Source organism: Galleria mellonella, unplaced genomic scaffold (genome assembly GCF_026898425.1).
Source record: "Galleria mellonella isolate WM207_F2 unplaced genomic scaffold, CSIRO_AGI_GalMel_v1 utg643, whole genome shotgun sequence".
NCBI classification, from domain to species: Eukaryota; Metazoa; Arthropoda; class Insecta; order Lepidoptera; family Pyralidae; genus Galleria; species Galleria mellonella.
In genome coordinates this window covers 668,951-695,249 of record NW_026442135.1, presented here as the reverse complement: position 1 = coordinate 695,249, position 26,299 = coordinate 668,951, and the positions used below count along the sequence as shown (strand labels likewise).

The 26,299-nt window shown below is 32.6% G+C and overlaps 3 protein-coding genes and 1 long non-coding RNA gene across 6 annotated transcripts in view; 1 reads left to right on the top strand and 3 right to left on the bottom strand.

Moving 5' to 3' along the window:
* LOC113511209 (MTOR-associated protein MEAK7) overlaps positions 1-1,202 on the bottom strand; it is a 39,025-nt gene extending 37,823 nt beyond the window's left edge. The window contains exon 1 of one of the 3 annotated variants that reach the window (XM_052900310.1): positions 959-1,202. The gene's annotated coding sequence lies outside the window, so the exon portion shown is untranslated. The other 2 variants (XM_052900309.1, XM_052900308.1) reach the window with 2 other exon arrangements.
* A 3,310-nt stretch (positions 1,203-4,512) lies between these two features.
* On the top strand, positions 4,513-5,915 carry LOC113511059 (26S proteasome regulatory subunit 8). Its single transcript, XM_026894640.3, has one exon. It carries the CDS (start codon positions 4,647-4,649, stop codon positions 5,853-5,855), a length of 1,209 nt encoding a protein of 402 aa, XP_026750441.1. The 5' UTR covers positions 4,513-4,646; the 3' UTR covers positions 5,856-5,915.
* Positions 5,916-7,016: 1,101 nt separating this feature from the next.
* Positions 7,017-7,735, bottom strand: LOC128201917 (uncharacterized). The gene is made up of 2 exons (XR_008253503.1): positions 7,520-7,735; positions 7,017-7,279 (listed from the first exon to the last, which is right to left on the bottom strand). It is a non-coding gene; the product is annotated as an uncharacterized LOC128201917 (long non-coding RNA).
* Positions 7,736-8,707: 972 nt separating this feature from the next.
* LOC113511210 (prolow-density lipoprotein receptor-related protein 1) overlaps positions 8,708-26,299 on the bottom strand; it is a 60,863-nt gene continuing 43,271 nt past the window's right edge. The window contains exons 21-36 of the mRNA XM_052900305.1: positions 25,648-25,822; positions 24,554-24,639; positions 24,004-24,143; positions 23,338-23,414; positions 19,862-20,043; positions 19,363-19,518; positions 17,917-18,124; positions 17,580-17,732; positions 17,201-17,303; positions 16,891-17,034; positions 15,083-15,309; positions 14,496-14,829; positions 13,682-13,848; positions 12,672-12,752; positions 10,517-10,613; positions 8,708-10,204 (exon numbers count right to left, since the gene is read on the bottom strand). Of these exons, the coding sequence (XP_052756265.1) occupies positions 10,127-10,204; positions 10,517-10,613; positions 12,672-12,752; positions 13,682-13,848; positions 14,496-14,829; positions 15,083-15,309; positions 16,891-17,034; positions 17,201-17,303; positions 17,580-17,732; positions 17,917-18,124; positions 19,363-19,518; positions 19,862-20,043; positions 23,338-23,414; positions 24,004-24,143; positions 24,554-24,639; positions 25,648-25,822 (2,408 nt within the window). The 3' untranslated portion in view covers positions 8,708-10,126. The remainder of the gene's footprint in view (positions 10,205-10,516; positions 10,614-12,671; positions 12,753-13,681; positions 13,849-14,495; positions 14,830-15,082; positions 15,310-16,890; positions 17,035-17,200; positions 17,304-17,579; positions 17,733-17,916; positions 18,125-19,362; positions 19,519-19,861; positions 20,044-23,337; positions 23,415-24,003; positions 24,144-24,553; positions 24,640-25,647; positions 25,823-26,299) is intronic.

The window sequence follows — 26,299 nt, the reverse complement described above, 5'->3', positions numbered from 1 at the left end:
AAAACTAAGCTGTAAAGTCAAACAACCATGATCCATTTGAAGAACACAATTATGAAAAACAAATATAAAAAATTAATATAATTTCTAAAAATAACAACAAACATATCAGAAAAAAATTATAAAATGGTGATTGAGAACCATTCACAGTTCATCACAGAACTGGTAAAAGGATATTTATTAGTTACTAGCTGTACCCATCTGTGATCAGAATTAGTAACTAATGTCCTTCTATTTCCAAATACTATACACACATAATATGCCAAATGACCTTGACAATTGTTTGAGCCCTTAAAGTATTGAAAGGAACAAATAAACTTTTATAATTTACATGTAGGTTTCAATGTAGGCGACTCATAAATAATTTTCACTAATATTGAGTAATATTATTACTGTCTAATAAAGTAAAATTTTATATTTCCCTATCACATATTATAAAATTATATATACATAAGTTAAACATAAGTACTGTGAGAGCAAATTTATTTTTTATGTATTAAAATAGGTTAAGAATATTACAAGATATAAATCTCTAGAGGAAAAACATTTGCTTATTTATGACATTTGTCACAATCACCTGACCTTACATTACAATTCAAGTTCAAGCTTGTAAGGATATGTTCAGAAAGAAGATTAGTAGGTTTTATTTTCTTATTTATATCCAATATTCTTATTATATTTTAATGTCTTTTATTATATACAAAATTCTAAGTTGTATAAATTACCTGTTCCCCAATAAAGTAATACAGAATTAAATACAGAAATAAAAACATTGATCAGATGGTTATTATATTCCTAAAAAACTATTTTTGTAGTTTTGCACACATGCCAAATGTCTACATTATGAATTAATTAACAATAATACATCTAGATAATATTATGTTCTCGAAAGATAGGGACATTTATTAAAAATCCAATCAATATTTTTAAAGAAACGAAAATAAATGTAAATATAGGTTACCTGTCAATGTCAAATATTTTTTTGTTTTTATTTTTTTTACGAACTGTTTTCGTGACGAAGATATGAATTCCGAACGGATATCGAACACAAATAACACAACTCACTCCGGTCGTCGCGTCTCAGCGACTACCTAACTCTAAACTACTTTGCCTTTTCTGCTGGAATATAACGATAAAGTTATAGTCTAGAAACACAAACATAGGTAGATTCTAGAAATAAACCTCCACAAAATACACCATCGGTCTATGAGAATATACTATTAAGGCGGTGTTTAAATTTAAAATTTACGTACGCATGTTTTTACTTAATACGTTATCCTTAAAACAATGAATCATATTGGATATATGTTCTGTTTTTTCTGTATGTATGCTTTGTTTCATTCATTCTCATCTTTAGGTACATTAGCTAGTATTCGTTATGTAAATAAACTTTATTCACGAGACTTTACTATCTTTGATCTAAAAATTGGCTAAGCAAATCAAAAAATTATGCATCAATTGCAAGAAAAATAAACAATGTGGTATTTCGCTTACTTCTCATTTTTTCACAACCACATCTAATAGATTTTTTTAATAGAAGATAATGAAATGTTAACCCCGCCCGCGCCATTAACATACACCGCGAGGTACCAGTGAGATGATAAGTGAAAATCATACCCATCGCGATGAATTTGACAATAATTAATCATAATGGTTTCCAGGGCGAACCGCGTGGAAGTCGACCTGACAGGATATATTGGTAGCAATGGGGATTAACGTCCCCATTACTAACAATGTTTCTTCCATCTAATAGATTAAGTATAGTGTTTGAATGTCTCACTAGCGACACTTCAAATGTTTCGCTTATCCATCTATTTAGGCATTACTCGATAAGGTTAGTACATAGATAATATTAGTATGATTCAAATTAACATAAGGTACAAGTCCTTTAGTAGAAATAACCACTATATAAATATCCAATATTCCAATTTGTAATCTTGTACATATATATATTCATATTATGTATTTTACGGCCCCCGCATAGAATAGGCCACCCTTTCCTTTCCCGTGGGTGTCGTAAAAGACAGCTAAGGGACGGCGAGGGATGGGCAGCGGCGTCCCTCTTAAAACATCTCTAAACCCTGACTTCGGTTGCCAATTCGCCTGCCAGGGAAATACTGGCAAAACTCCCTAAGGGGGAGGCTTATGTTCAACAGTGGGAGGTTTTTTTTTTTTAATGGGTGATAATGGAATGGTAATCCCACTCGCGCTATCGGTATACACCGGCGGGGCACCAGTGATGGATGATAGGTGGGGATGAAGCAGGTCAGTTAGCCCATCGTGACGAATTCAACAGGAATTGTTCACGATGGTTTCCAGGGGGAACCACGTGGAGGTCGACCTGACAGGATATATTGCTAGTAATGGGGCTATTTGACCCCATTATTAACAATCCCTTTCCCCCCACAGTGGGAGGTTAAGGGCTAATATAATGACGATTATGTATCAACAGTTATGCACCTAATTTCGGTTTAGCTAGTTGATTTTGTTATTTAGTGATTAAGATAGTGTTCCACAAAAAAAAAAACGAACCAAAATAAACTAAATTTTGATTTTTAAAAACTACTGCGACGATTTTGATAAAAATTCTATGGGACCCATCTGTAAGTATATTCTTTCAGATAAAAACAAAATTTTCAAAATCGGTTTACAACTGATATAGTTGATGAGGTAATAAAACATTAAAAAAATTATATTATGTATCACATCTCCCATATTTAGAACTAACAAATTTTTTTATCGTACCTCCCACCAAATTGTTTATAATTACTCCTCTCCATCCAAAGGTTGCCTGGAAGAAATCGCTCTTAGCGATAAGGTCGCCCATTGTTTTCTCATAGAGATAATTTCTTGTAATCGTTTATATTTATAATAAGTTTACTATTGTAATCTTTTGGAGGCAACAATAAAGAGTATCTATCTATCTAAAAAAAAATATAACCAAACTGAGAACCTCCTTATTGAAGTCGGTTGAAAAGTATATTATTGTTTAAGTATATATTAAATACAATATCTAAGGGTACAATGTTTCTTTCAACTCTATATTTCCGTTACAATATTTTAAATTTATAATGAATGCTACAATGATAGACGTATTAAAATATATTGTTTGGTGCCCACCCCAGAATAAGGAGCAGAGCTTTCAACTATAGGCAAAAATATATCAGAGAGTATATATTCTTATGTCTTTTTTAAGGAATTAGTTCCTCTCTGGAAAATAATCTTAAAACCTGGTGGTTACAATAAATTTGCTAAAGTCCATACAGTAGAGCATAATGTCACTGCCGCATATCCACGGAGAGCTTTCGTAAATGCATCATTTTCAATATGAGCCGCAACATGCCTATGAAGAAGTATTATCATATGAATTTGTGGCGGTAAACTTAAAGCAGTTGCTAAAAACTTGACCCTAGGGAACAAAAACCCTGGAATAAGTGTTCCAAAAACAATAAAGATGAATAAACTCCCGCTGAGGATTATGCTGCGGTGCGTTTCTTTTGGGTACACAGTAGATCCGATAATATAACTCCAATGGGCTAAAGATCCGATTCGTATGATCCACAACAATTTTAATAATGCCTTATTGCAAATTAATATAGTTAGAGAAGTTATAATGCACATCATGTACTATTTCCATCTATTTTAATATTATAGAATTCAAAGAGTACGTAAGTATCATAATATCAAATAAAATATTATGTTATATGCTGAGAGTTATATGTTTGTAACATTATGACAAAGATGACTAGGTGTTTAATACAAAATGACAAATAAAGACAGTTTGATTTAAGTAAATTATTTTTCACTTTATATTATCTTTATATATGTCAGTAACAAATTTTACATTACTAGTTGAAATATTATCCTTCTTTATATATTAAGTAGATCCTGTGTAATGCCTTAAATAATAAAACATTATATTACATAGCATAATTGAGTCCTAATTGCATTATTTTCTGTAATAAACAGCCTCATTTGTTATTAAATAGCAAAAAAAAATAAAATTAATCCACAATAGTAATTTTAGTTCCTTTATCGCTCTATAGAGGCAACACCATCGAAAGTTTGCTATTTGCTTAAGATAATTAAATTTTGTTAATACAAAATACTCAAATGAATTATTTTAATCTATCAAACAATATTTGTTATAAATAAAGCCTGATAGCAAATATCATAAAATTTTTGAGTATCGCACTATTCTGCTGTTATTTGTGGATATTACTACTAGATCGATATAGAACGAATATTATAAACACTAAATTATTGAACGAAAATAGTAACAATGTTGCCATATTAGAATTTATTATTGTTAATAGTATAATTTGCAATGATTGCAAACATATTGTATTTTAAATAAAATTATGTAATTATTAGTAAATTCTATAAAGAAAAAAGGTTATTAAATAAATGGATAATTTATTTTTTTTAAATCAAAGCTTCTCCTTAATATATGATTTTCTAGCTATTTTTACCTAAATACCGATTTCAAAATTTCAAATAGTAGAATTTTTATTCATTTATATGTCACACGTCAGCGTGACTGGGAAAAACTAATTATTGTGGTTGATTTGTGTCTTATTTATAGTGGTGAATAAAATTTAATGAAAATTCACTAATTATTAAATTAATGCGAACAACACAACATCAAAATGACTGTAACTAAAATGGAAATAGACCCTGTTAAGGGCGATGGTTTCCGACCTTACTACATAACTAAGATCGAGGAACTTCAGCTGATCGTAGCAGAAAAATCCCAAAATCTTCGGCGTCTGCAGGCGCAACGCAATGAACTCAACGCCAAAGTGCGGATGTTGCGCGAAGAGTTACAACTTTTGCAAGAACAAGGGTCCTACGTCGGCGAAGTAGTCAAGCCTATGGACAAGAAAAAAGTACTTGTGAAGGTACACCCAGAGGGCAAATTTGTCGTTGATTTAGATAAGAATGTAGATATTAATGATGTTACCGCCAACTGCCGCGTTGCACTGCGTAATGAGAGTTACACCCTCCACAAAATCCTGCCTAATAAGGTTGATCCATTGGTCTCACTCATGATGGTTGAGAAAGTGCCAGATTCTACTTACGAGATGGTTGGCGGTTTGGATAAGCAGATTAAGGAAATTAAAGAAGTAATTGAGCTACCCGTGAAACATCCTGAGCTGTTTGATGCATTGGGAATTGCTCAACCCAAAGGTGTACTTTTATATGGCCCTCCTGGCACTGGTAAGACATTGCTTGCGCGTGCCGTAGCTCACCACACTGAATGCACTTTCATCCGTGTCTCGGGTTCTGAATTGGTACAGAAATTCATTGGAGAAGGAAGTCGTATGGTCCGAGAATTGTTTGTGATGGCTAGAGAGCATGCCCCATCTATCATATTCATGGATGAGATAGACTCGATTGGTTCATCTCGTATTGAATCTGGTAGTGGTGGTGATTCTGAAGTACAGAGAACTATGTTAGAGTTATTGAATCAGCTAGATGGATTTGAAGCCACAAAGAATATTAAAGTTATTATGGCTACCAATAGAATTGATATTCTGGACCCTGCTTTACTGAGGCCTGGACGTATTGATAGGAAAATTGAATTCCCCCCACCAAATGAGGAGGCTAGGCTGGACATCCTAAAAATCCACTCTCGTAAAATGAATCTGACTAGAGGCATCAATTTGCGGAAGATCGCCGAGTTGATGCCTGGGGCTTCTGGTGCTGAGGTGAAAGGAGTTTGCACTGAGGCTGGTATGTATGCACTGCGTGAACGCAGAGTACATGTCACTCAGGAAGACTTTGAGATGGCTGTCGCTAAGGTGATGCAGAAAGATTCTGAGAAGAATATGTCTATTAAGAAGCTCTGGAAGTAACTACCTTTATTATCTTTTATTGCATAGGAAAATATAATGTATACTTAATGCTTTTTAATATATCTGTGTTTTATTTACTACCTTCATCCTACTGTTTAGGGTCATCTTGATAATTCTTTGACTTCAATCTCTCTTTGAAATATTTTATACAACCATTTATCTCTGTTCTTATACATATTATTCTATAAAATAAAAATTTCCTTTTTTTTTCTTTGAAATAATATTAAGTAGCAAAATATAAAAAGAATAATGCATGGGATTGCTGGAATACCAATCCACTGCAATATTGCTTGCTTTAGAACACTTATAATCTAAATTTGTGCTTGGAGTAAATGCCTACTATACTTATTTTTAAAATCTGTACTAATATAAATATTCAAATAAGTTTATCTTTTGGCACCTAAACGACTTGACCGAGGAGGAAGGGATTGTTAGTAACGCGGACTACCAGCTCTATTGCTAGCAATATACTGTCAGGTTGAGCTCTACATGATCCCCCCTGAATTGTATTGAATTCCAGTTGTATTCATCACAGGCTAACTGATCTGCCTTTCATTTTCACCTATTATACTTCACTTGTATCCCGCCAGCGTATAACGTTAGCGAAGGCGGGGTTACCATTCCATTATCATCCATAACAAAAAAATCGTTTTACGATCAAGTGGCAAAAGCACAAATTTATAGGGGAAAAAGGGATTGTTAGTAATGGGGTTTAACTGGCCCAATGCTAGTAATTATTAGGTGGCAAACAAGCGTGCCCCATTGCTAATAATACACCCTATCAGGTCGACCTCCACGCAATTCGCTCTAGAAACCATCGTGGCACCTTCTAGTGGAATTCGTGATGATGAGTTAACTGACCTATATTCATCGGGGGAAGGGATTTTTTGTAATGGGGAGGTTAGTACTCATTACTATCAATATACCGTATCAGGTAGACCTCCACGCGGTTCCCTCTGATAATTATCGTTGAATTCGTCACGACGGATTGACTTGCCTTTTCATCCTCACCTATCACCTCTCACTGGTGACCAGCCAGTGTATACTGCTAGCATGGGCGGGGCTAACACGTCATTTTCACCAATTAAAAAAGAACGTACATACATTCTTACCTAAGAACAAGGAATTACATAGAAGGAATGATAAAATAAAAACTGTAAATCATATGGTTGCCTCCTTTTATCTTATGCAAATATAATTAGTAAAAAAAGGACAAAAGATACACCGTCAATTTTTATTTTTGTCAATTCATAGCAGGATAGTGTGTAGAAAATGTTATACGGCCGTATTCTTCTTTTCATTTAGGAGTTTCCTCTTGTCTGTCAGTTCTATCCCAGGCCATATCCTTAACCTCCCTATAAGACATGACACATATTGTTTCTTTTACCTGTCCAATGTAGTTATTCCTTAGTCTTCCCCTTCCTCTGAAAAGAAAGAGATTGTTAGCAATGGAGTTTGACAGCCCCATTACTAGCAATATCAGGTCGACCTCCACGTGGTTCCCCCTGAAAACCATCCTGAACAATTCTTGTTGAATTCATCACGATAGGCTAACTGATCTGCTTCATCCTTATGTATCATCCTTCACTGGTGCCCCGCCGGTGTATACCGATAGCGCGGGTGGGGTTACTATTTCTTTATAACTCACCCCCTTCCTCTTTTACCTTTTATTTTTCTTTCCACTATGCTCTTAAAAAAATTGTTATGTCGTGTAAGGTGGCTCCGCATTTTGCCTCTTCTATTCTCTATATACGGCCGTATAACACTACCACATTCAGATACAGGTTGTATCTGCTTGCATACTTTCTACATAAACTGAGTCGAATATATAATCTAGTAATGTAAATGAATAACAATTTTACATACACATTCTTTATACACTAGCTTGCTATGAATTGACAAAAATAGCAACTGACGGTATATCTTTCGTCCTGTTTTTACTAATTATATTTGCATAAGAAGAAAAGAGGCAACCGTATGATCTACAGATTTTATTTTATTATTCCTTCTATGCATTTTCTTGTCCTTAAATTGTTAAAAGGAGACATTAACCTTTGACCACTAATTGTTTTTAAGCAATATAGAATAATATTAAAATGAAATGAAAAAATATCCTGCGGTTAGGTTTGCTTAGATTTATTGTTATAAAGAATCGTTGCGAAAGCAGCTTTATCTTTTTCTTTAAATTGTTTTTTCAGTGTTATATCTAATATATAAAATTCTCGTGTCGCGGTGTTTGTTACCAAACTCCTCCGAAACCGCTTTACCGATATTTATGAAATTTTGTGTGCATATCGGGTAGGTCTGAGAATCGGCCAAAATCTATTTTTCATACCCCTCAATGATAAGAGTGACCCACTCCTAAATATTTTTTTTTTGCAATTTTTTTTATTTTTTTTATTTTATTATGATTAAGCATTGAAAAATACATACAACTTCAAATTTTCACGCTTTTACGATCAACTCCTGTGTTTTAATCGCGATTTTTATATTCAGCAATATGGTTGCAAGATGACAATCGAATATAATAATTGTAGTACGATGAATTTCATGTATAGTTCTCGAAATAATGTATATGGTAAAATAACGTTTCCCGAGTCAGCTAGTAATATGTATAATGTGCTAGAGTTTGACTCAAGCCGCTAGAAGGTTTACAGATCGGACTCGTAAGGTCTCATTCATACTGAACATAAACTTTTTAATTTGATTTTGTGTCTTTATGTTAATAATAATAAGTTTTACTATTTGTTAAATAATAATTTGACGATAAGATAAACAAGGTATAAATTACATATCATAAAAAAATTACTAAGTTGGTATTCAATAATAATAAAAAATAATAGTTTATTTAATCCAAACCATACAGATAGTTACATTTTATTTAATTTTTTTCATACAATTTGCAATTTATTATGTTCAGTCATAATCAATTTTTATAATAAAATATCATGCATTATATAAAATATTATACATTTTCATCAAAAATATTTAACAATTTAGGTAACATGAATTTATTTTCCATTGAAATATATAATCCGACAAACGATAAGTATCTAGTATACATAATAAAGAGGTATCAAATAGTATGAGAAAGAATCAGTTAAAAATTTGCCCTCTTTGTCTGACCTATACTGAAATGCGGCAACGTCCGCTAACTGCCAGTATACCAAAACTAAAAAATATTGATTTTTAAGGAAATATTAACATTTTTTATTTCAACGTCTTATTCATATAAGTATTTCATTAGTATGTACCTATTCGAAAAAGATATGTTAAGATATTAAAGATAATTAATCTTTACATTAAGATAAAATACACACATTAGTAATATTATTTCTACATTCCTTTTTTTTTTCCATGTCTTGGACATGGGAAAAAAGGCATTAATACAATCTTACCATATATAAAACAACATCTATGTAATAATAGGGTATTCTTTAACTTGAATGGTAATGAAAACTCCACACTCCATTATGAAGAATCATAATTAGAAAAAAGAAGCTTATCTTAAATATTTCATAAGTATCTATCCACTAATAAATTTAAACCATTCAGTCTTTCAAATGTAACAAACATAATGTTTTTTTCTTAACAAATTGTGTGATTTGATTGTTGTAAAGTTACTCTATTATAACTTAGTACATAAGTTATTTATTAGTATTATTGATATAATGAAAAGTTTACATAACTTTATTATTTATAAAGTTGCAACAAAATGTACTCGTTTTTGTCGATGTACTTATATATAGCATATAATTCACGAGAAAGCTATTTATATCTTAGTTTTCTATTTATAAAATAAATCAAAGTAAATTATAGGATACTTATTCAATCGAAACTTAAGTAACGTTAGAAACGTTAAAGTATAGCTATCTTCCGGTACCTTAATATTTAGCAGCGCCTATTGACTAATTCAAACCATAATCCATATCTCGTATTTGATGGAGATTGTCCACCAAGCTCACACAAGTTCTGTGTATATGTAGTAGTTGGTATAAATATAACATTTAAAATTTTTTTTAGAAGTGTGCATAACATAATGTTAACGGTAAGCACTAGATTTTCGTCAAGCTGGCAGCAAATTTAAGGCTCCTGTATAACGTTTTCACCCAAACACATATTTGTAACAAACCAAGGAACTTTACTTATGCTGCCTGTCTTAAATATATTAAATCGTTATAATTATTTTTGTACCACAAAAAAAGAACCTATCTTTCAGTTATAGTATTCTAAAAGGATGGTTAATTTCAATCAATAATTCGCTGCTTCTCCTAATCATCTAGGTCTGATTCTGTGTCAGAATGTTCTTTTTCAGTCTTGGGAATTTGAACATTTAAGCCTGCTGTACCCTGAAAAAAAATGAAAAAAAAGATACTTAGATTTATAAAAAAGGTAACAGTCCATCTGATAGAAAGTGGTAACTTATAAATTACTTATAAATATGAACAAAACCATAGATATTTCAAAATATACTGTAATTCCCACGGTACCCTTCATATGTTGCCATTTCTAAGGACTATAGTTTTATTCGTGATAATATTAAATTACAGCAGTTGAGTGTTTGTACTGAATATTATATTTAAATAAATAAACCCCTTTTATTCATTCATTAATTTAATGCTAAATACCTAATATTAGAAAATTTAAACTGTTATACTTACAATAGGTTTTCTTGGTTTTCGAAGCACGGACTGGCGCCATATATCCTTCACAAACTGTATTGGGTTCATGTACTCTTGTGTGCTCTCACTAGGGGTACTGAAAATATTATATAAAAATAAATTAATGAAGAATTCCTACTATTGATAATACTCCCTACCATTATCTACTATTTATTATGATTAAGTATATAATCGAGTCAATTGATATAATATACTTAAGCTATACATATAGAATGATAATATCAGGAAAAAGAAATTATTATAAAATGTATCTCTTGTGCAACAAGTGTTCTTCATGAAGTTAAGCATATACGATACTACATTCTACATTTCCGTGTTGCTCGCGTCCGCTCTCTTTATGTACCCCTCCAGAACTTAAACATGACATGATAACAACTCCCTTCTACAAAGGCAGTCCAGCAATAGCCATTTAAGCCCCACGTGGCATGGCAATAGTTGTCCTCTCCATAAGTAAAGTCATGTGTCCCGCATCCACACTAATAGTTGTTAGACTCACTCGCCGCTTTTTGTTGATGTCCAATAGTTCTCTTTATATTCAAGGGCGTGTATTTAGCTGTCTGTCATTGCTAACGTACAGTTTTATATACACGTTATTTTCGTATTTACTTGGTATTGTGTGAAAATATAGTCACTTTCAACTTATCCAAGTCAATTGGTTTTGCTATCACAAAATGAGAGAAAAAATCTTTGAAAATTATATTCTTTTTTGGACCGATCTATTATTGTATATTTGTGAAATAGACGATCGGTCATTAAATGTAGCTAGATATGTATCTTTAATGTGGTAATTATTATTCCAATAATACATATTCGTGTGGACGAGTGCTTACTTTTTGTTGTCCTTTTTCTATTTCATAGATAAAATGTCTACTTAGTGTTGTCTATGGTAGGTGACGTCTATTTTGTTTTTTTAAAATACAATAGTTAGCGATTTTCTTTTGTTTCTTAAATTATACTACTTCGATAACTTTCTTTAGTGTAATCCATAAATATTGAATTGATTTCTATAACTATTCAAATGATATTTCTAAAATTGTGATACGTTTGATAGATTGATCAAAGTTGATTGTATTTCGTTTTCTCCATTTTGGTTTTATGTATGGGTTTTTGTGAGGAACTGTCAAATTCAGCATGTATTTGTTTTGGCTTGCTCATCTATTTTACAAATAGTTTCTTTCTTATCTTACCTGTCTTTCTAGAAATATATCCTGGTGGTTCTGTTTTAATTTACTTAATGGTTCTATATCTAAACGAAATCTTGTGTTGTCGGTTATCAAAAACTACAAAGATCGTGGGAAATTGAAACAAAATATATACCTGCATATGCCGAAGCTACATATTGGTTAATAGTAATGAAACGACAAAGGTTCATTGTTCTTGAGTCCTGTTTTTGTTTGGGTACGTAGAGAGGTTAGTTTACTTCAAATTCTACAACAATTTCAAGTGTCCAAAGCTATATTGAGTATAACATTAATATAGACTGAGAGAAGCATCATTATTGTTTGAATTAGCCTAGTCTTAGAAAGACATTATTTGTTTTGTGGAGAGAAAATGTTATAGTCTTATGTGCTTGAATTATTGATAGGGTTTATGGTTGTTAACAGACATATTCCTTCTTTTTATAGGTTATTAACCTATGTAAGTCATTAAAGACATGCAACTTGTTATATCTACTGTTCTGTATAGTCTATATCTATAACCAACTTCGAAAAAGATGAAGGTTCTATTTTGTATTATATTTCACAATTACTTTGGTTACAAATTTGCTGTTTTGAATTATGTTATTATCATGTGGACTGTTGCATTTCCTCTATTGTATATAAGGCCGTATTGCCACTTGTTATCTCAGGTTTGTCTTATTATATTGTATTGTTCTTCCTTGTTTATATTTTTAACACAAATTGTAATAGAAAACAAATTGTTATAAAAAGTTTTTCAGCTAAGAAATGTTGGTGTAAAGAGTAAAACCTGGATACCTGATGGGTTCCACTTTAAATAAATAAATAAATAATGTAAATTAAAGTAAAAATATATATATATATATATATATATATATATATATATATATATATATATATATATGAAACTGTCTTTATGTTTCTGATTATTATAAGTATAGTAAAGATAGCTATACCTTGGCTCAGGAACTTCAATTGTAGATGTTGTTTGGGATGATACCGATGGGCTGCGTGGATTGGTATTCTGAAATCTTACTCTGAAAATAACAACTGTATATATATCTCATTCAGAGATATTCTCCAGGGAGTGCCACTTCTTAGGATTAATAACTACCAAAGTAAAATAAAGAAAATTACAATTACAATTGATCATAATGCTGTGTACTGTTTGTAATATTTGATGTCTAAAAAACATAAATTTTGGAAAACAAAGCTATTTGTCATCAAATATTGAAAAATATTTGTGGCAACAACTTTCATATTGAGAACAATCTTGCCTTTTTAAGCTCTAGACATAATTTTATTTATTAAACATGAAAAATTTATTTAATCCTTGGTTGGCGATTTGTTTTTCTTATTGCATCTAAAGATGAGACAGCAAGTGGTTTACTATGTTTTTCATATTTTTTCTAAAAGCTTATTGTTACTAACTTCGGGAAGTTACATTTAAGACCTACTTGTAGGCAAATGTATTGTGCTTTCTCTTGTCAGTTGGGTCGGAATATTGTCTACGTAGCTGCTGACCAAAATTAATGGCAACTATTGTTTATATAGTTCATTCTTGCCCTTTCATATGCATATTTTTTAAAACTAGATTCATTTTGAGAGTGGCTATCCCATTTTTCTAACATTGACTTATATTATTGAAATATTAAACTTTGTAGTTTTGAAATTATAATTTGCTATCAAGTCTTGGAATACTTTTTATTTTGTCATTTATTGTTTTTAAGATGATTGTAGAGGTCCAATCAAAAATAAGTAAGGCTTGTAATAAGTACGGTTTGTTAGCTGTTTAAACTACATTTTACAATAAAGTTAATACATACATCAAAAAACATTGTCAGTGGAAGTCGGTTATATAGGCAGAGTAAGAATAAAAATTAAACAAAAAATTGTCTTTAAAAGTAGCAAAAGAAAAATTTAAAAAATTTGAAAATGTCATGGAAAAATAAAATCAATAACTTACTCCATATATGTGGAGGCGCGAATCTCCCTTGCTCGGTACACATAGCGATAGTATATGAACATAGAGAGATAGATCACAAACAGCACCCCAGCAGCGGTGAGGGCCGCAAGCACGGCTTTGTTGGCGCTTGTGTAGTCTTCCTGAACCCAGTTGTCGAACAGCGGCAGCTATAAACAAAGGGGTATTGGCTGCTTTGTAATATATCCGAGCACGGCATAGTAATATGCGAACGGCATAACGCTATCGTGTCTATCGTCATCGTAAACTTTTACGATGTCGTACTAAAAATACGTTACTTTTTGCTCTTCTCTTGTCTTATCGTGACGATAAAATCTACTTTTCATACGACTTCAAAAAGAAGTAGGTTCTTAATTTGGTTCATTTTTTTTTTTGTTTGTTACCTCATAACTCCGTTAATTCTAAACCGATTTGGAAAAAATCTTTTTTTATCTGTAAGAATATAGTTAGCTATATACCCTGTCAGCGACCAGTCAGAGGGAAGAGATCGTTAGTAATAAGGATTACCAACCCCGTTGCTAATAATTTACCCTATTAGATCGACTGCCTTTCGATTTCCTCTAGAAATCATCGTGATTGATTTATTGTTGAATTCGTTACGATGGGCTGACTGACCTGCTTCATCCTCATCTATCATCCTTCACTGTTGTTCGGTCAATGTATACTCATAGCGCATGCAATCCATTATTACCCATTATTAAAAAAATCCCTGACTGATGCTCCACCAATGTGCTCCATGGAGCACAAGTGCGGTTTCCATTCTATTCCTAATAATAAACGAGATTAAAATACTCACCATACTCCTTTCCGCCTTAGTGCAAAGTCCATTTTTAGCGAGAGTTCCATCATAACATACGCACAATGGACCTGTTTTGTCCAAAACGCAAACGTTGGAACAAGTGAATTGCTCGCAACTATTCTTCAAGTCGTCTCTTTGGACGCTCTCGTGACTTATCACAAATGTATTTGCCTCAAACATGCGGTATATGAATGGCTCGCATTGCTTTTTGCCAAAGAGCTGGCAACGACTGAGTTTTGATGTGTTATCCGCTAAGAAGTAGATGCTGTCTTCAAAAAGTGCTAACCCATTCGGTTCTTGAAGTTGTGGGTGTCCAAATATTACTGTTTTGCTGAAATAAAGACAATGGGAAAATGATTTCAGTAATGAACTGGACAATTCATGTTCAAATTAGAGTGATTTCTAGTCATTATATTTGCCCATGTGGTCTATATACAAAAAATTGCTATTTTTTAAGTTTTCACTGATTAACTGATTGTCGAGAAAGGTTTGTACATACAGTTACTACTTTTTCACCGCTATGAGTTTAACAGGAACAAGAACTCATACAGAATTTAAAAGTCGATTTGATAAAACAAACTTACTGTCTGTCTCCATCAAAGTTCATTCTGGTGATAAGTGAAGGCCCCGTTTCGGCGACATATAGCCTTTTTCTGAAGGAATCCACCGTTAGTCCCGTGCAATTTTGTACTGTGCTCAAGTCTACAACGTTTTGACCAGCTAGTGACGCTGACCATACTACAGATTCGTAGTGGTTGGTTATGCAGTAAAACATTCTGCAGGATGCAGGGTCGACTTTTAGGGACGTCATCTGTAATCATATCAGTACAGGATTAATAGAAAAAAAAAATAAAAAAAGAACAACGAAACCTATTGAACTTTAATACACTGTGTTTAGTCCACTGTTTGAAAGGCTGTACTTGGGCCTGGATCTGATACCCATCTGATGAGTGCCTTCTGGTTGTCGAGTCGAGAAATGCGATTTTATCTATTCTAGAAGTATGTTAGAGGTTATATAGGCGGATTTTTGTGACATACATATAAACCATTGAACCTTCTTTCTAGTGTTTTTTTCGGAATATGGTAGATAAAAGAGGTCCTATAAAACGTTATCCCTTCACAATGTACTTCTGTTATAGCATTTCTTAAGTCTTAATCGCTCCAGGCACCTTATATGTAAATGCATAAATTACCCAATATTTAAATGCGTAAATAATCTTTAAAAATCCTCGGTCATGATACAACTAAGATAAAATGAACGTTGGGAGTAAGCCTGGAGTTTTATGAAAATACGCTGATTTTTTGGGATATAATATTTAAATCTGTAGTCTTCAAAAATATGAAAAGTTAATCAAACCTTTGGATGATTTAAAAGTTTGATTAACTTTTCAACTATCAAATTCAGTGTTATATTTTATGCTTATTCAAACTTCTTATTCGTTTTTTTTTTACGAGGGCGCAAATGTTTGCACCATATAGTGTTTCAATTATGCTATCCGTTATTTTTCTTGAAAGCATGGGATATATAAGAATGACGAAGCCTTCCAATTGTCAGGCTTAGTGGCCATCTGGTGTGTCGACTAAGTGTTTTTTAAGATTTTGGTGTGCTAGATCGTCTATTCCAATGGCGGAGCTACTATTGTAGGACATAATAGTATTGTTTAAGTGGTAATAAAGTTTTGTTTACACTAGTTTTCTTCAAATAATTGACAAAAATGGAGTGCACGTTGTTGCTTTTAAATCTGTTGTTGCTTCATCAAACTATGAAACATCAATTTCGTTTTAAATTACAATGCACAGGCTTGTGTGTCAAGTGTGGATACAATTACACTGCTTGTAAATCGGCAGTGATTACATGAAGCGTTCTTTTTTCGCAGCTTCTTTGTCTACAGTCTTATAGTCTTTTCCGGTCTAGGTAATTCTTTACGGGATACATGTTATTGAGACTTCCTCTGTAATCTTTTTCTTCATTACCTTTTTACAGGTACCATATACTCCTCGATTGTAGATACGCAGTATTGTCATTAGTCAATTTCTTGCTTTTTATAATATATGTCGATCGAAACTCATTTCAATGAGGTGGCTGCCAACCAGAACATTGAAATGCATTGCCCACATAATTTTAAATTACAAATGTAGCCAACATTTGTAAGGTACACAGAATTATCCAATGCTAGTTACGCAGATTGGTACTATCCCGACGACATGTTATTCTCTCCATTAGAGCTAACAAATTTAAGTTAAAATTACTGTATGGGTTCTTGCGATCATTTCAACCGTTGATAAATTATATCCGAAAGCTGACTTCTGAACTTTAATAGTATTTTCATAAATAATATTATCATGCATTTATAAAATTACATTCAACAAAATTAAACTATTTATTACATACCTTTGCATTACCACTTATAGGGAGTTTCTGCAGTTTAGCACATCTTTTATTTTTAAAATTACATACTCTCATGTGGTTATTTGTTGTATTCGCCGTGCTTTTGTCTACGAAATATACATTTCCCGTTATCCAATCCACCGCAACCTGTAATGATAGGATTATTTTTTTACTTTTTCGTTATATCTCATCAGTTAAGAGTGACTAAAAGTAATTATTTTCTGTTCTTTATCTCTTATAAATAAAGGACAAGAATGCTCTTTTTTTTTTTGCAAAAATCGAATAAAAATAACTAACAAATAAATTTACTTGCCATTGTAGGTCTGCCTATGTTTGTAATTTTTATCTTATTATTGTCTTTTTGTATCTCTACCAGTTTGCCAGCATCGGGAATTGTTACATAAAGCGTACTTTCTCTGAAATAAAAGATAATGTTTTCTATTTTTGGAAGCAATAGTTATCAAGTTTGGCATTATTGAACTCTTATTACCTAAGTTTTGGTTTAATAGCCTTAACGCTATCAACTAGACCAGGAAGGTCTTTTAGGAGAATTTGTTAGTTAAAGCATTAACTCGTAATAGAATTACGAACAGAAGTATTGTAACAAGAAACGTCGATCCAGTAGGAGAAGTCTCTTTAAAATTAGTGCGCTTTCTTTTTTTATTATAAAACTAGATTTCAAGACTACTAACCGCACATTATTATCCACGTCGAAAATTTTGTCGCTCGCTTCACTATATTTTATAGTAGATGTCCCATCTGCAGATATGGAACGAACCGTGTTACCCGATACATATAATATTGACATATTGCCCTTAACCGCTTTGCAGGAGCGACGGTCAGATCTGTAAAATATTAGATACATAAACCAATTTTATAAAAAAGCAGAAGAATTAAATGAGAACAGATTTACTCCACCTATTTACAAGCCTATGACTATCAGCAGGAATAAAAGCGTCAGGTGCGCACATTTATGTGCGCACCTGAGTATGTTTATATATCCATCTATCTCGTCATGAATAGGCTTACCTAAGGGCATATCCATGGTAGCAGGAACAAAGAAAAGAGCCCGGTATATTCTCACAACGTTGCGAGCATGTATCTTTGACACACTCATCGATGTCAACACACGTCTGACCTTCGATGTCCATTTTATATCCGTTTGGGCATATGCACCGTGGCCCTGATGGCGTGGACACGCAGCTGAACCTGCACGAGTGGTTGTTACAGGCCGAGTCTGGGGAATTTAAATTAGATTTTAATAGTAATAATTATAAGTACCACACAATTACACTAATGACTAGTTTCGAGTTAGGATATCTTGTGTTATGAGAGGCTTGGCAACTAACATCTAAGAGCAAAGTATACCTACAAATCAAGTTAATGCAGGAAAGTTCGTTTCCTAAGTTGGTCCAACCGGTAATCGAATCTGTGATCATTTACGCAAAATTATGTGCCCACTACTGCATTACGAAAGTCCTCGGTAATAAGCAATAAGTGTTATCTATTTTTTTCTTAATATCTAAGTATTCTCAGTTGCTATGTAGGGGAATATGGTTTGAGATGGCATAGATTTTGAAATCATTATTTATCAAAAAACAAACTGAAATAGAAACAAAAAGGCATTCTATATTAAAAAGTAATTTATTCTTAGCTAATTAATCAGTTTCAAAGTTGAACTTGTAAAACGAAAGAATTGAAAATCCATCTCATCCTACCCCAATAGTAAGACGGCTTACTATTATGCGTAAGATGGTAGATAGATGATAAACATGCAAAATTAATTATTTGTCAGGTTTAGTAAGTACAGTTATTTAGATAAAAACATCATATATAACTGTTTTTGCTGTTTTCGGTAATTAGATGCATTCCGCATAGACACCATTGGTGGTAAACTTGGTATTGAAGACAATGTTCTCTTGCACGAGAGTAACTCCAAAGCTCTAGACAATAAATACAGATGCGTTTTCGTTGTCCGATGCAATTGGCTCTTCGATGTCACTAGAAGATTTCTTTTGAAGATTTTTTTTCACTTGTCGACCAGATTTTCTTTTTCAGCAATAATTCTTTAAGATGTGCTATATCCGGTGAAGCATTTAGCATTCCATATTTACCTTTATAACGATTACTTTTTTTATTTTAATTGCGAAGATTTAGGCAATGGGCTAATCTCTGCTATAGTAGGACTTGGACTAATTTGGATAATCCATCAGAATCTTTAATTTTTTTATTTATATTTCCCTATTATTCGAAGACACCTAAACCGATTCGAAAAATTCTTTTTTATCTGAAAGGGTACACCTACTTTCAAATTGGTCCTATAGAAATTTTATTTAAATCAGTTCAGTGGTTTAGTCTTTAAATCAAAGTAACTGGTTTTTATAATTAAAGATATTTTGGTTCTGCCACGATTGAAGTTGTTTTTTTTTTTTTGTCTGGTATTCACTTCATAAATCAAGTTGAATTAACACTCACAGCAATCGCCGCCTTCGTCTGATCCATCGAAGCAGTCGGGCATGCGGTCGCAGACTTGTTTCAGTTCTATGCATTGCCCACTTTTGCACAAGAACCCTTTGCGACATTCGTCTGCAGGGTATAAAGGTGGAGGGAAAAAACTGGACGTTCTGTTAACTGAAATGTAAAGGGAAACATTAAAAAACTGTATAAATTCAAGATTCTATTTAAGCCCAGTGATTATACCGTATCTGAATAAATTAAAAAGGATTATTATTAGAGTAACAATAGATCAAAATTAATTACTTGCACCGATAAGATAGAACTCTTAAATAAAGGGAGAGAGAGATCAAAATTTGTTGTAGTTTATTGGTAACTTACGTTACTGACCGATATTGAAAGAATCAAATACACCAATAGATAGTTTAGAGACATCGAATATTTTGTAATTAACCATATTATGTGTATTAAATAAGCAAAACTTTTTCGTTACAAAAATTTTTATGAAAAATAAACAAACCCATGCTGCAAACTTCGGGTATTTCATCCGAGCCGTCTAAGCAATCTTTGACACCATTGCAGAGTTGTTTCACAGCCAGACATATCAGTTCCTCCTTGCACTCGAAGAGACCGCGAGGTGCACAGCGCAAATCGCATCCTATCTCGTCAGTGCCGCCTGGACATTCTGTCTTGAAGTTGCATCTGAAAGTTGAAGTTACAAGTGTACTGTAAGATTTTGTAATCAATAAATGGTCGTTATGTCTTCGAAATATATTACCGTACGCAATTTGAATTATAAATAAATAAAAATAGAAATTATTTTGATATTATAGACAGATATACAAATAAGGACAGTAATTATATCGAGTAGACACGAAAGGCAATTTGATATTTTGTGATAAACATTCGACAAAATAGCACTTCCACCAGTTATTTCCATTACCACTACTTTATTATATAATTAGATATAATGATAAAGTGGTTACCACATAGTTAAAATATCACAATTGACAGTAAAAACCAAGTATGTAGGGAAAATCTTGGAACTTTAGTGGTATTACACTCCTCGTAAAAATTAAGGGAACATAAAAATTTTTGAAATTTTTGGGTGATTTTCAACAGGCTGTATTTCAGTGAAAAATAATCGTACAGGAAATTAAAAAAAAGGGTTTTGAAGCTTGAAAACTCTAGTTTTCAGATTTTTTTGTGAAAAATTTTTTTGAGCTCCGGTTTCCATGCAATTCTTAAACAAAGCTGAAAATAAATTTTTTCTAAATTTTCTAGGTTTCGTTTTTCACTCTATGGGCATGGAAAAATTTTTTCGAGCTACTCCATTGTATAGGTCTCTTAGCGTGTTTATTCAGCTTCAAAAATCGCTTTGGATGGCTCAATTACGACCATTTGTCTCCGAGATATCGAACTTTGAATGCAAAAGCATCCTTTTCCATTCAACTGCTAATATCTCTGGAACTACTGGTCGCACAGCAAGCGGGCGCCGAGTTTCTTCATCTGCATAAAATTTCCAATTAAGCACAGTCAAGAGTTAGTGAAGAAAAAATGTTTTTCCACCTCTAACATTGAATTGAAAAAAGTGGAAAAAAGTGACTTTTTCTCCTTTTTTGGTTGGCTGTATCTTCGCTAATATGGGCGGGAAAGCTAAGGTTTGAGGAAAATTTTACAGTCTATTGTTCCTTAAAGAACCCCCTAAATCCCTGGAGCGATCGGTTCAACGGTTTTTCCCGGACCAATTGATTGAAATTTTGGAAAAAATAAGGGAACAAGGTTTTTGTCCCTTAAACTCACCCTAATCCATTCAAAAATCAATAATTTAATTTGTTTTTCACTTTTTACTCAATTTTTTTGTTTTTTAAAAATTCATTATTAAAAAAATCGAAAAAAATCAAGAAAATTTTTAAGAAAATTTTTTTTTTGAAAAGTCGAAAAAAGTTTACAAAAATTTTTTTTTTCGTTTTTAAGGAAATCAAAGTTTTTGACAAAAACTTTGATTGATGATCGATTTACCGCCGGCATTAGCGTTACCCAAAGCATACCACGTGGAGGTTGCACGGTCGGATTTACGCTTCTTTTGTGCTTACGCACGTGTTTATGATATGGGATTCTTCAGAAAAAATGAGACCCTGTGGTTCGTCAGCTCCGCAGTATTTCGTGACTCCAAACTCATTTTCTGAAGAGTGTGTGTGTTAGTGTTGTGTAAGTAATTTTTAGAAGAAATGAGACCCCATGGTTCGTCAGCTCCGCAGTATTTAATGACTCCAAACTCATTTTCTAAAGTGTGTGTGTGTGTGTATCGTGTTTAGTATCGAGTGTTCCCGCCTCTACTCCTGATGACAGCTTGCAATCTTTGTCGCATATTCGAAATGCAATTTCGGATCATCCGTTGAGGGATCTGACGCCAAACTCTTATCAAAGCATTTTCTAATGCTGCAAAATTATTCAAATTGGGATAATTTTGACGCAATCGACGGCCCAATATGTCCCAAACGTGTTCTATTGGATTCAGATCAGGACTCATTGCAGGATGCCTCAACAATCTAATGTTGTTTCTCTGAAAAAATCGACGGGTGATATTTGCCGTATGATTATGCCGTATATGCCGTAGCATTATCCTGCATAAAAATAAATCCTCTCCTGTTTGCTGCTAAAGGCAACACCTGAGGTCGCAAGATTCGGTCAATATAACGTCTAGCATTGAGAGTGTTCCGAACAATCACTAAAGGAGTTCGAGAATTTCTCGAAACTGTAGCCCAAACCATCACCGATCCTCCACCGTAAGCAGCTGTCGTAATGTTTTTAAAGGGAAATTAAGGTTTTAAAGTGTCTATGGCTTCGGAAATAAGTAAGTAACTGATTATAAATTTTATTACAATGAAAAAAAAATTTTTTTTCTTGATTTTTTTTTTGATAATGAATTTTTAAAAAACAAAAAATTGAGTAAAAATTGAAAAACAAATGAAATTATTGATTTTTGAATGGATTAGGGTGAGTTTAAGGGACAAAAACCTTGTTCCCTTATTTTTTCCAAAATTGCAATCAATTGGTCCGGGAAAAAACGGTGAACCTATCGCTCCAGGGATTTAGGGGGTTCTTTAAGGAACAATAGACTGTAAAATTTTCCTCAAACCTTAGCTTTCCCGCCCATATTAGCGAAGATACAGCCAAGTAACCAAAAAAGGAGAAAAAGTAACTTTTTTCCACTTTTTTCAATTCAATGTTAGAGGTAGAAAAAAATTTTTTCTTCACTAACTCTTGACTGTGCTTAATTGGAAATTTTATGCAGATAAAGAAACTCGGCGCCCGCTTGCTGTGCGACCAGTAGTTCCAGAGATATTAGCAGTTGAATGGAAAAGGATGCTTTTGCATTCAAAGTTCGATATCTCGGAGACAAATGGTCGTAATTGAGCCATCCAAAGCGATTTTTGAAGCTGAATAAACACGCTAAGAAACCTATACAATGGAGTAGCTCGAAAAAATTTTTCCATGCCCATAGAGTGAAAAACGAAACCTAGAAAATTTAGAAAAAAATTATTTTCAGCTTTGTTTAAGAATTGCATGGAAACCGGAGCTCAAAAAAATTTTTCACCAAAAAATCTGAAAACTAGAGTTTTCAAGCTTCAAAACCCTTTTTTTAAATTTCCTGTACGATTATTTTTCACTGAAATACAGCCTGTTGAAAATCACCCAAAAATTTCAAAAATTTTTATGTTCCCTTAATTTTTGCGAGGAGTGTATAATTATGTAAGAAACGGTATTAAGTGATTTTATGATGAATTGAAATAGATACAAAAAAAAACAGCACTAGAAACTTTCTTTAAAACTACTCATAAATTACAGAATTAGAATTAATATCGCTGCATTTTAGCAACACATGCACCACAAATCCCAAAACCTTATTGGTCGACCATTTAGACCCAATCGAATAGACATTTGACGGCACAAACATGGAATCAAGACTCGGTATTTCCAATTATTTCTAACCGTGCCGTGAATGGTAAACAAATGCTTCTGTTTAGCTCACAAGAGTACTCCCTCTCTTCACAACGAGGCACCAACGTCTGCAGAATATATGTGACATATAAATATTTTAGTGATACATTAAAATATAGAAAGAGCATCTTTTCTGCTCAAAAAAACAGTAGTATCACATATGATCTGTATAATATTATGACTAGCGTAATTATAAAGCATTAACATGGTTTCAAAGTGATGAATAAATGTTGGAAAGTGTAACTATGGCCTACAGATCTGAATAGCACGATTGGATATCACAGGCCTGCATTGTGTTGCTTATTATTTTCTAGGTTTTATTAGTTTCTTGACGTTCTTTTACAAGAAAGAAACATTTTTATAGACTAATAATTATTTTTATATTTTTAATTCATAAATATGAAATATTATCAATTACTTATCTATTGAAATTTCAAGATAAGGTGATAATTGTTATGCTTTTTCTATTTCGATCTTTTATACATATTATCTTTGTTGAAATGCCGGAGTGTTAGTTTTTTTTTTTTTTTTATAAATAAGTACATTTCGTAATAAATTGTCTCTTTAAATACATTGGGTGTAAAATAGACAAATTTGACAGAAATTTTCAAATTTCATTCTGAGTATAAATGTCGAAAAGAATATGTTATTACTGACCTCACCAAACATCGTGACTGGTTCTTCGCACAGTTCCTCGTCAGAGTGATCGCTACAGTCGTTCTGACCGTCACACCTCTTCCGCATCTCGATGCAGTTTTTGTTACGGCATTGGTAATATCCGAAAGCGCAGGTCTTATCTATAGTCAAATCGAAATAAAACCTTTAATAAAAATAATGAAAATATTTTTGTTGTTCACTAAAGAACAGTGGAAGTATTATAAAGTAGTATAAAAGTATTATAGTATAAGTAGTGGAAGTACAAAACTACTTTTGAAAAATATACATTTGAAGTAGACACATACTACGGAATAAATACACTCTTATAAGATTTATGTATTATAGAATTTATTTATTTATTCAATTTAATCCAAATAGCATGATATTATAAGTTATTGCTTCTTAAATTTTAAAGAAATTTGCTCAGTAATACTCAGAGATGCGGATTTGAAAACTGTTTGATTGTGTTGTCTGGTCTCTAGCTCACTTTAGGATGATGTTACTGTAAATTTTAATACTTTTTTTTTTTTTTTTTTTTATAAATACTTACTACAATCAGCTTCATCGGAGCCATCTGCGCAGTCTTGTTCGCCATCACACTTGAAAGAGCTCAAAATACACGAACCCGAAGTGCACCTATTATAACAATAATGAATTCTTAAAATTACTTCTAATTTAAAAAGAGAAGTCTAGAATATAATTTGTCCACGTTACTATGGCATGCCCCTCCAAATTTTTGCTTCAGTATATGACTATATTCAGATGTAGTCTAGTATTCTATTTGTGTTTGTGAAGAAACATCTTCAGTATTGGTCCAGCCAGAGGAGTAATTTATATTCCTTGCTTATAAACCTTGTGAATACTTTTACTTATACATTTTTAATTCTTTGTATTTTGGAGGGGCACTGGGGCATGTTGGTACTTCTTGAAACACATATAGATAAATTTGTAGTATTGTTAAATTTGATTGATTAAAATTGAAAGAGAAGTGGATCGTTTATGAGTAAAATAAAATAAAAAGTACTTATAAGAATTTAAACAATTATAAAATAAATAAACCACAAAAAATCAATAACAACATACCAGTTGCTCTCGATCGACATTCTGCTATAAAATGCGTGGTAAAGATGCAAGAATTTTATCATATTTAATATTAATCCATCGGGTCTTTGTAGGATGGTCAGTTTTCAGCTAATTAAGCGAATATATGAATTCAAGTAGATATTTTTCAATTACAGTTTATTCATAGATATATATCGGATTATATTTCGGATTCGGTCTCCTCATCATCATATCAGCCATTACTTTCTATGCACGTTAATATTTTAGGGGTGCGTTGAAAGCGTTGTTTTATGAATGAAGTGATGTGAGTGAGATTTGTACACTTGTGGTATATGTACGAATGTAAAATGGTAATAAGTATTTTTTTTGTATACGCTTTTTTCGAACTACTTTGTCAAATACGTGCAGGGACGAGTACAGAGGGTACATCAAATTTACAAGAGGAAAACTACAGAAAGTCCTTAAAAACAGTGAAAGCAAAATTATAACAACATAAAGACAAAAAATGAAACTAAAAACAATTACCTTTAAAGAAGTGATTTCAAAAGTACACTCCAATAATAAATGAGAATCATTACTCACATGAACTCATTTTCCCTGCAAGTAAGTGTATCACAGATGCTAGTTTCTTCATCACTGCCGTTCGGGCAGTCCACTTTGCCATCGCATAGTTGGGACCTCTCCACGCAAATTGTATTGTAAATTGTAGTAGTAGTAGTGTAGAAACATTGGAACCGAGTCGGGCCACAAACAGACGCTAGAAAATACCAATTTCTATTAATGACTTCTGTGACTTGGGCATAATTCTTCGTGTAAATGAGGTCCCGGGTTCGTTCGTTTGTTAGTCGGACTAATTTTGGAAAACAAATTCTGAATTTGCCCAAGCCAGAGTGTTCTGGATTATCCCCCGTAGGTGTTCGTTGTCTGCTTCCTTATAACACAGGGTATCTTAACTTTAGGAGCAAACGATTGATGTGGTGTAATTATGTGTCCTTCTCTATCCCAAATATTATGCATATATAAAATTTCTTGATTATTGATTAAACCGTTAAAGCGATAAGAAGTGGTTTGTTACCACAAACATACATTTCCAATTTATAATATTAGTAACGATTTAAAATTTTAATAAGTGATTTACATTTAGCTGTATTTGTCTAGACTGATAAAATGGCAGAATGTCAATTTTCGTTGCTTGTTTAACCATCATGGTTTCCAGTAATGATCGTGAGAAAGA